Here is an 11,232-nt window from a genome sequence, read left to right as displayed (position 1 = left end):
ATTTTCTTGTTCCCTTTAAAAGAAACTTCATAGAGCTGCCACTAAGGGCTCATCAGGGCACCACATTGGAGTCATGGCATTTATGCAAAACATATTACTGTATTAAACTGACACAACTTGTTATTTGTTTCTTAAGCTGTTTACTTTGCTGAGAGTGACCGTGGCAGATAGATAGATAGATAGATAGATACTTTATTGATCCCTAGGGGAAATTCAAGTATGTAAAATAAAATTATGAAAGCACAAATACAATTATGAAAGCACAAGATTGACCTATTGTCTATCAACATAATTTCCTGGTAATAAAAGCCTGTCTGTGTGGTTTAACATACCATGAGCAGTCTCCCTTTACAGCACCAGTAGTCAGCAGCAATACCTGGCAACACCACTAGCAATGGTGTTTTCATGTGATCGAGGTTCTGTGAAGTGTCAAGGCCACCAGGTTGTGCATTGCCTGTGAAATAATGGTCCGTCCATGCCATCTTGGAATATTAGGGAAGAAGGACATGCAGCTTTCAAGTTACAAAAACGCCAAATTCCCAAGTTCACATTAAAATTGTTGGACATGAAAGTCCGCATGGACTACAAATGAACAACGTGATGACTGGGCAACTCTTACCAAACTAGTTTCCTACAAGTTATTCCCACATGACATGACATCTACGATGACGTTTTCACTGGGAAAAATGTGGTTGGCTGCACTTCCGTTACATTGGGACAGACTGACATGGATATGGTACAGTATACAGTATATTAGTTGTACATATTACATTCTCTGGACTACATCAGTGTAGGCCTCTGGAAGAAAATGTCAAGAAAACAAACTGCAACCATTGACAAGATTAGCAGCTCTAAAATCATATGCTATTATACACCATTATTAATATGGAAATGTCAATTACCCGTCTTATAAAGGGAGAAAATAAATTGCACCCATATATGGTGTAGCTCTTTGGAGATAGTTTTTGCCTGAACAATCCTTAATCTCCACAACAAAAGCATTTTCACTGTGTACAAGAGGAACAAGCCACGAGAAGAGTAAAATATAAATATGGGGGAGCACTACATTGACCAAAAATACCTGAACCTGCATAGTATACCTTTAAATTAGCAAATAGGTTTTCACTAAATTTACTGAAGTTAACTTGCCTTTTGTAAAGTTTTGCCAAGAGAATAGAAAGAAAAATTGTATTGAAAACAAACAGTTGTTGACTCACTAATGCACATACACGTATGCTTGTCAAGCCAAAGTTAAAGATAATCAGTTAGTCACTAGGGAACACACACATCCATAGGATGCGAGATAGAATTGCAAGGTCTCGTGCACCTGGATTGGAAATGCTTTGCAGGGTTACAGAACTCGGGGATCGTGTTGATACCAGCTGCCCAAGTTTTCCTGAGTGTGACTACGATATGAAACATCTGAGCTGGTCGAGACGGCAAAGGCAGGTTAAGTGTTCAATGTAATGACTGTTTTTTGGAGTGGTGGGGGTGGTCGACTGATTGCAAAGTGGAGCCCGCAACAACTTAAGCCCTCCCTATTGAGTTAATCCTGCTGTGCTCGAGTGTGTGGCTCAGGATCTCGAGATGTTTAAAGTGCACTGTTCCTGGCTGGCTGCTGATGAAGCCCGGGGCAATTTGGGATGGAGCCTCCTCTGCACCGTGGGCCAGCAGGTGCCGGAGCCGCGGTGCGCCAGTGCGGCTCATTTTTCTGCTGATATGTGTGGAAGGGTCCGCTGCACTGCGTCTAAGTCAGAGGCCCTTAAGTAGGCTAACACACATGATTAGGTCTATGGACTAGTCCTCCTCCTTTGATATGCTCAAAGAGTTTTTGGGACTTGTGGAGGCTGTGGGTAGCCTACTCTGTCTCCTGGCAGGATTCTTTATGAGGGGAGCTCAGCTATGCGGTTTCTCACCCGCCAGTGCCATCATTTCGATTATTTAGTTTGTTTGCCCGGTATTTTCTCTCCGAAAATCGATCCGTCAGCGGGATCTTTTCTTCCCAGGGCCCATCCCATTTTGTTGGACCAGAGGCTCTGATTCTTGTTTATTTTCAATAGCAGGAGGGGAATGGTGAGGGCTTGAAGCTGCACACAAGAATGAAGAAACCGAGGGAGTGGACCAAGGAACAGTGCATTTGACCTGCAATACCAAATGAGCCACAGCTATGTGGCAGAGTATTGCAGACTTGTTTCTTGTATAAAATAGCATCTTTCCTTTTGTGAATCACTCCCTATAAAGGGAATATTGCTTAAGTTTCATCTATTAGCCTGTCCCATGCCTGTCCTAAGAGACACTTGTAATTAAAACAAAGATAAAAGGGAAATCTACTTTTCCAGAAACCCTCTTCGCCTTGTTTGAGTTTCTCTGAGATGTTAAACAGATGTTTAGATATTTTCACTGTAGGCGTTCTCTCATTGTTCATATGCCTCCAATCCCTGTAATGCATTTCAATGTGTCTATGTGCAAACACTGGTTAAGGAAGGTGTTGCTATTATGTGTGTGTGTGAATGTGTCAGAATCTGGCCCAGCAAAGTGAGAAAGGCTGTATCTTCTTTGATACTTTCAGTCACCCACATCCGCTGTAAGGAAAATAATATTGCTCAGCTGGAGAACTCATCACATTCCACACACTAAAAAAAAGAAAAACGCGGCGGAATATGTTTTTATTATCTTACCTGTGCCTAATTGCTTGGAAATTACAGATAATGAAAATATAAGAACGTATTTACTTCTGGAGCGGGACCCAGTGCTTGTTAGGATGTAATTCTAAAAATGCTTTGAAAATTCCTACCTGGATCTGCACTGTCTTTGTTATTTTTAGAATGAGGAGAGTGAGACACAGTCTTGGTATGTGAGCCAATGTTTGATTAATTTATGGAATATGATATGTGCCTTCAGTGTAATATATTGAATTGTACAAAGCTTGTGACTCAGAGATCATGATACATATGAAAATACAATACCCTGATCTTTGTCTGGCTTTCAGATTATGGCTGGATCGTGGCAATATCCAGATTTTCTCTTCTTATCCTTCAAGTTAAAATGTAAGTTGAATCATATGTGAATACAGTCTGTACTCTATAGGAAGAAAAGCTAATATCGGTCCTCAGGCCCACGTCACTTAACTGCAAGAAAAATATTCAGAATAGTTATATACCACTGTGTGTAAGGGAAATATTGAGTGTTCCCTAACCATTACATAGCCCTGCAGCTTTGAACCAGGCCCGGTGTCATTAAATTAACTAGAAATAAAATGGCTGAAAAAATATTAACAAAAAATCAGCGATGAAGACATTAAACAAAGGGGATGTGACACTTATTTTATTTTTTTATTTTTTCCCCTCTTTGTCATGTTGGCTATACAGGTGTAAGAACATCACAAATGTAATGTCTACATTGAGCTACCTCATGTCCCAATAGTTACAGTTACTGAGTTCTGAAACTATTTTTATGTGCTATAACAAACATCTGTTAAGCAAGTCAGTGGGCATATCCATCTCTTTCTCTTTTTCTTTTAGTACAACATTCTCCAAAGACATTCAGAAGTCAGTTATATGGTACACTTGTTGTCAGGAGTTAACAGAATTAGGCTCCAGCTACACATTTCATAAATTCTCGATCAAACTGTATGACCCTGCATCAATATAATCCTGCTTGATATAAATGCTTTCAACGCATTATTAAATAAGCTACCATATAAACAGCTATGTCATACTATTTAAAGTAATAAATACAGTACACAAAACCAACACAGAGGACTGATTTACAAACAGACTAACTTTATACAGACACTTAATACTCTGACTCTGTCTTAGTTTGGGAATGGGAAACATTGAGAGATGCAAAGGAACCTGTGACTAGCCCCTGATGCTATGGTTCAATTTGCCATTCTACTCTGGTATCCTTGAGTCCCGCAAGGTTTCATGCATCTTCCTCTCGCCGTTCTCCTCCTTGGCCGTCACCTGCTGCACAGGTGGCAAGTAGGTATGGCCGGAGCACTCCTGCAAGTGCATTGGCATCTCTTCCGGACCTTTCCGCTCGCGCCGGCTGTGCCCGCCGCTGCTGCCCTTAGAGGAGACGGTCTGACCACGGAACAGCTGGGCCTGCCGCTCACAGAGCCCCACCTTGCTGAGCAGGATGAAGATGTCGCCGCGGAACGCCTTGGTGAAGATGGCGTAGAGGAACGGGTTGGCGCACGAGTTGAGCGGGTAGAAGAGCACCAGCAGGATCTTGGAGTTGGACACGGTGATGAGAGGGCGGTCCAGCACTGCCGACATGGCGTAGAACGATATCGGCGCCATGCACAGGAAGTCGGTGAAGATGAGCACGGCCATGCGCTTGGCGATGTTGGTGTCCTTGCTGGCGGAGAGGTAGTTGGGGTTGTGCACGGTGCAGTAGATCTTGACATAGCAGGCGCAGATCACCAGGAAGGCCACGATGTTGAGCACCAGCACGGAGACGATGTACACCTGGTCCACCAGCGACTGCATGTCCATTGGCAGGCAGATGCTCACCTTCTGGTAGCTGCTGACGCCCACCAGCGGGAGCAGCGCCAGCACAAGGCAGAAAAGCCAGCCGCCCAGCATGACGGCGGCGGCGTGGGACAACCGCAGCTTGCGGTCCAGCCGCATGGCGAAAGTGATGGCGTGCCAGCGCTCCAGCGTGATGGTGGTGAGCGTGTAGACCGACAGCTCGCTGGCGAAGACCGTAAAGAAGCCCGCCAGGCCGCACCCGGGCCCCGTCTGCCAGTCGATGGCGTGGTTGTAGTACTCGGATCGCGTGTGCAGGTCCACGGAGGCAATGAGCAGCAGGTAGATGCCCATGCACAGATCGGCGAAGGCCAGGTGGCACATGAGGAAGCGCGATACGGACAGCTTGTAATGGCTGGTCAGGAGCACCAGGAGCACCAGCAGGTTGCCCAGGATGGCCAGCAGGCTGACGAACCAGACGGACACACGCAGGAAGCCCATGCCCATGATGTCCTCGCAGGGGTTGAACTCGTCCGGCGCCGGGCGGCAGTCCACCTCCTCGCCGTCCTCGCACATCACGTAGTCGTAGCGGCTTTCGAAGTAGTGGCTGGTGTCCTCCTGTGGGTTCTTGAGTGTCTCGCCAAAGCCCACGTCGTCGTCGTGCTGCCCGCCAAAGTAGTAGGCGTGGTAGTGTGGACTGAGGTGGAAGTCGCGGTAGTCAGCGGCGTCCTTGAAGATGCCGTCCCCAGGGTCGCTATCCTCGTCCGTGTGACCTTGTAGGGTCGGGATGCGCAGCGGCCCGACAGATCTCTTATGGTGCTGTTCATAGAGAGCGGTCAAGTTGCAAATTATGTATTCAAGATATCTGTTATGGAGGAGGACAGTGAGAGAAAAACAGACAGGTTAGAAACACATGGGCCATTTGGTGGTGGTGTTGGTGGTGGTGGTGGTGGTGAGCACTCATGCGTACTCTGTTCCTTTTCGGACGTTGTGTTTTCACCAAAAGGCCAAGCACGGGTTGTTTTGGTCAATTAATCTTCCTTGTATTGTCTTTAAATAACAGCCCTGACAGCAATTAATTTACAGTCTGGTTGAAATACAGTAAAAGTATTGATTTAATCCCTGCCAAGGTCCACATGGCATGACGGCAGTGGTACAGTTTGACCGTAATTATCCACTCTGTGGAGTACAGAGGACAAGCACAACATGCATGCAACATTTTCCTCACACCTACTTGAGTCAGTGTGTGACTGGAGTTAATTTGTGTTGTTTTACCAACCCTCTTTTTTTCTTGAGGTTCTTGAAGCCGCAGCAGTGGCTGGGATAGGTCAGGTCGGCGCTTGTTAGCTGTCGGAAGGTCTTGATGGGAGGGAGTTTTTTGAGGGCCCACACGTACTGGGCTTTAAGTTCCCGTAACGACTCCAGGCCTTTGCTGGGCAGGGACGCCGCACTTGTCTCTGAGATGTCTCTGCCAAGAATCGAGAACACAGGGATCAACAGAGGGTCAAGATGGGGGAGTCTTGTTTTGCTGGTCTCAAATGGGGGTCGGGGGCTCAAGTAAAGATGGGAAACCGTCCAAGATACTTTGCTTTTGACAACAGTAATTACGACGAGTCCACAAAGCACTCTAAAATGATGTGCAATTGTAAATGCAAATTGTTTTTTTTTCTGTTTTGTTTGTTTTGTTTTTTGACTCATCAAGATTGTCGTGAAATTTCAGACAACTTTGTTGTTTAGTGTGGAATGCAAACCATTGACTCTCCAAAACAAAAAGGTCTTTTATCAATTAGCAAGCCCTCAGCAGAAGAGAGCCAAAAACAGAACCCTTTTTGGGGGATTTGGTGGAACACTTGCTTGCATCAAGCCCGCAACACTTCAAGGATCAGTGAAAATGAACTGTGTGCTTGCATCTCCTCATCTCCTAAGGCCAAATCATTATGTACAAAATCTGTGCGTAGGTGGGTGTTATTTATCTATTTTTCTAATGAAGCCATCCTCTGGGAGAGACATTGTGCAACGAGTGGGTTAGAAGTGTTCTTCAGCCCCGGCTAGCGTCTGATTTTAACATTCTGAGATGGTTAGCCAGTGACCTCATGTCGATGACTTCATCCACAACATGTTCCTATGAGGGCCCAGGCGGAGGAGTATTATTAACTTAATAAAAGCCTATGATTTCAGCAGGCTCACATTAGGATGGAGATAAGAGGTTAAAGCGCAGCACAAAAGTCTCTACAGGGACAGCATCACATTGTAATTGTGGTCAAAAAGGCTAAAAATAATTTGTTTAGGCCAAGGGAAACCATTAGGGTTTGCAAGCATTGCTCATTACTTCCACAAAGTAAGTTGTGTTTTCATACAGTTTGTCTATTTTATGCAAGAAATACTGGCCCAATTTTCATGAAACCTGATGGAAAGGTGTAGTATGGGCCAGTGAAGAACATGACCACAGTAGTCTAACAGCACTGAGACAGTGTTCAGCGTCTAACATGATATATCATGGAATATCCTCAGCAGGATTTCAGTGACAGATTTCAGTATGCCTGTTGAATGTCAGTCACCATTTTCTTTTGATCTTGATGATAATCTTACAGTGCCCCCCACATTTATCGCCACCCCTGGAAAAGATGAGTAAAAAATTTATTAAAAAAATCTTTGCCCATTTTATCTTAATTCAAAGTGAGACAATGAGGAAAAATCCAACATTGAAGGGAAGCAAATTTATACTGAGAAGAAAGAAAACCTCATAAAAACAAAAAAATAGGCATCCATAGAATTGTATTAATAAAATGTAACTGAAACTTTTGTCCATTTATATTCAGCTTCTTTAAAATAATCAGAGTACTTATGAACTCTCAAGCAGTAACTCATGATTTCCATTGTGAATCTAAGATGAAACACCAAAATATATATTTTTTAATATGTATTATCTTTACCAGGGGTGCCAATAAATGTGGAGAGCACTGTAAGAATGAATCTGATAAACATGCAGTTTTCTCAAGTATGCGAACAGAAAAAGCTGAAAACTGGCAAACTAAGCTCATGGTACTCACAGAGACATGGGCCCACTGATGACGCCGGCGAACATCCTCTCGTCCAGCATCGTTAGATATTTATTTCTGTGTAGGTCTCTGGGGTAAGATATTAATGAAGAAACGTTACTCACAATGAGTGAGTAATCATTTCAATAGGATATCATAGGATATCGGATATACGGAACGTATTCACAGCGCTTCACTTTTTCCACATTTTGTTATGTTTCAGACAGTGTTGCGCGGGTTTGGTCACAAGCGGCCCGCGGTCGCCCGATATTTTAATCAACCCGACCGCAACTCGGACCGCGAATATTAATTAGGACAAAATTATACCCGACCCGCGATCCGACCCGCTTATTTACAAAATGCAGGGCCGTAGTCACCATAGACATTGAGGGGGACGTGTCCCCCCCAATATTCAAATATGACCAAAATGTCCCCCCCAATATACGTACATAGAAAAAGAAAGAAAGAATAAAGCGCTATACTAGGCCTACAGGAAACCAACATGCATCAGAAATGTAATCAAACGTAACTAACGCACAAATTAGTGACCTATGGTTCCAGAGTACCCTACATCCCTGAGTGGTTTGTCCTGGTGATTTTCCGTTTTTCGTTAGTGGCGTGCGCCATCAAAAGCTTCCATTTACTGCACCCTACTGCGGTGAGGTAGGGCTGTCAACAATATCGCAAAAGCTACCGGTACAATTTTCACAAAACTTATTGGAAAGGTGTAGCACAGGCTAAGGAAATCCCATACATGTTTGGAGCCGATCAGACTGAAAGGGAACATGTTCCATATTGTAGCCTATTCTTGTAATGATAGCGAAAGTGAAACGTTTTATTTTAAATGATGAATTTGTGCAATCCTGTGTCATTTCTTTCACGTCTTTTAACATAAATAATGCATTCATATGCTAGTAGTAATGCCAGAAATTACCGTTTATAGGCCTCTTAGAAAATGATTGTTGCATCTTGCATATTATTGAGATGCGCACTCAATCGCGCATCCATGCAGGCAAAACGTGATCAAATGTGGCGACAGCACACAAGTTGGAAAAAACGTTTACAATGTGATGATAGCCTACAGTTAATGTGAATCGCGGACAATAACCAAAGAAAGGAATTTGGACCTCCATTCACCAATTAAAGGCTGTAGTAGGCCTAGTGTTTCTACATGTTGGCACAAAACGTAATTTCTGTCAGAAGCCAGTCTGTAATGCATACAGGGGTAACATGAAGTGAGTCAGACAGAAGAGGGGCCTGTCTTAGTAGCCTATTCCTGAATCCTGTCCCTTTCAAACTGTTAAAATTGTGTGATTAGCCGCCAGCATAATAAAATCTAAATTAAAAGACAAAATCTTATTAGGCCAAACCTATGAGTCTTAGCCTTAGTTTAATCTTCAGGTGTAAGTAATAAGTCAAAGAACCACATTCTGTGTAATATAGAGGTTATCATAAGATACTCTAGTTTGTAATTTCTTTTAAAGTATACATTTTGAACACAAATGGAGTCACGGGTCCAGGGATGGATTACTGAATGGGCTTACTGGGCCCAAGAGCTCAGGGGGCCCTGAAGCCCAAGCCTCTGAGTGAAGTTGCTTCTTCTCCACCCTTCTCTTTTCACAAAACTCACCAGAAGTCATCTGGTGGGTCATTTTTTTAAAAATAAAAAAATCTTCCGTGGGAGAATGCCTCAGGACCCCTCTATCTGAAGGGGGGGCGGGGGGCATCTGTGCCCAGGGTTTCATAACCCATCCATCCCATGCCTATGTCCATCAAAAGTTTGGAATACCCTAATTGACTGACCTAACTAACGACTTGTTTGTGATTTTTAATAATATTTTTGCATGGTAGGAAATGTATTGAAATTCTGTTTGGGGGTCCCTCAGACCCCACCACAGATTTGGTCCCCCCCAATGTTGACATCATGACTACGGCCTTGACAAAATGTGTGCTTTTGGTTATAGGCTGCATGCAGTGTGACAGTAGGCCATTTCTGTAAAAACAAACTAATTTATTTACGAAACTTGATGCAGTAGAACTACACGCAGTAAGCATGCAGGACATAATGTTTGCGCAGGAGAAAGAATGAGAATAAGAGCGCAAGCACGCACGCAACGCACAAAGGATAAGAACACTAGGATAAGATTTGAAGGCCATGGACATACATCTTTCTTTCGAAAACAGAAATGGTGAGGCGAGGTAGGCAAGAGAGATACATTGCTGGTCAAAACGTTAGCGTAAGAACTGGTTTATAATGCTGAATGAAACACAAAGCTTTACTAAAGCACATCCACTGTTTAAAGTCACAAACACAACGAACTAAGGTAACTTTTATGCATGCGCGAACCTATACATACCGGTAGATATGGCTGTGTAGTCTGTGCCATAACATTTATTCCTGCAGGCTGCCCGTTTTGGCTGTCATACTTTTAAATGGCTTCGCAAGAAGTAGGCCTAGCCCATAACCATAGCCTATATCGCTTTTCCTGAAGGGGTGTCTTTATTATTTTAACTCGCGTCTTGCTTCTTTGTTGACTTTACTGTATTGATGCTTTACTGTATTGATGCTAGCTTTCTCGTGATATTTTAAGTAGGCCTATTTGTAGAAAATATATATTTAATTAATTTTAACTGACCCGCCCGCAAATGACCCGAATATCATTAAAATATTTTGTTTATGACTCATAACCGCGGGTGACCGCGGTCATCCGCGGGCGACCGCTTAATTTCGGGCAGACCGCGCAACACTGGTTTCAGACTCATCTTAAAATGGGTTTAATTATTTATTTTTTCTCATCAATCTACACACAATACTCCAACACCCCACAAAAAAGTGTTTTGTAAATGTCTAAAGAATAAATAAAAGACTGAAATATTCACATTTACATATTCACACCTTTTGTTATGACACTTGCCATTGAGATCTGGTGTATCCTACTTCTATCAGTGGTCCTTGAGATGCTTCTACAAGCTCTTTATATAAGGTCTCACAGTTGAGGGTGTATGTCAGAGTGAAAACCATGAGGTTGAGAGAACTGTCCGTAGACCTGCGAGACAGGGTTGTGTGAAGACAGATCTGGGGAAGGCTACATGAAAATTTCCCAAGAGCACACCTCCATCATTCTCAAATGGAAAAGTTTGAAACAGTCTTCCTAGATCTGGCCGCTCAGCCTAACTGAGTAATCCAAGACGAAGTGGCCTTGGTTAGACTGGTAACCAAGGACCCAATGGTCACTATGAATAAGATCTAGAGTTCCTTTGAGAAGATGTGAGAAGCGTAAAGAAGGACAAAACAAAGACTGAACTATTTGGCCACAATTCCCAATGGAAGAAACCAGGCACTGAGCTGCACTGATGTTTGTCCTTCTTTACGCTCTATGGACAGTTCTCTCGACCTCTAGGCTTGGTTTTCACTCTGACATACACCAGTGAATCCGTGAATGTCCAGTGAATTCATTTAGGCACAGGCAGACTCATGTAAGGCACAGGTGTACTTATGTAAATGGAATATTTCAGTATTTTATTTTGTTATACATTTACAAAACACTCCAAACACTTGCTTGTTTGTGGGGTGTTGGAGTATTGTGTGTAGATTGACAAAAAAATAAACAATTAAACCCATTTTAAGATGAGTCTGAAACATAACAAAATGTGAAAAAAGTGAAGCGCTGTGAATACTTTCCGTATGCACTGTACCTAGGATATAATTACGATTTCAATTG

At 43.2% G+C, this 11,232-nt stretch overlaps 1 protein-coding gene across 1 annotated transcript in view; it reads right to left on the bottom strand.

Moving 5' to 3' along the window:
- Nucleotides 1–3,893: 3,893 nt before the first annotated feature.
- tshr (thyroid stimulating hormone receptor) overlaps nucleotides 3,894–11,232 on the bottom strand; it is a 34,185-nt gene continuing 26,846 nt past the window's right edge. Inside the window, exons 8-10 of the mRNA XM_076271905.1 lie at nucleotides 7,523–7,600; nucleotides 5,752–5,940; nucleotides 3,894–5,337 (exon numbers count right to left, since the gene is read on the bottom strand). Of these exons, the coding sequence (XP_076128020.1) occupies nucleotides 3,894–5,337; nucleotides 5,752–5,940; nucleotides 7,523–7,600 (1,711 nt within the window). The remainder of the gene's footprint in view (nucleotides 5,338–5,751; nucleotides 5,941–7,522; nucleotides 7,601–11,232) is intronic.

Source organism: Alosa pseudoharengus, unplaced genomic scaffold, assembly GCF_046254945.1.
Source record: "Alosa pseudoharengus isolate Yale_2024_CS ecotype anadromous, Long Island Sound unplaced genomic scaffold, YU_APseudo_1.1 YU_APseudo_1.1_scf_7, whole genome shotgun sequence".
NCBI classification, from domain to species: Eukaryota; Metazoa; Chordata; class Actinopteri; order Clupeiformes; family Clupeidae; genus Alosa; species Alosa pseudoharengus.
This window is presented reverse-complemented; position numbering and strand designations above follow the sequence as displayed.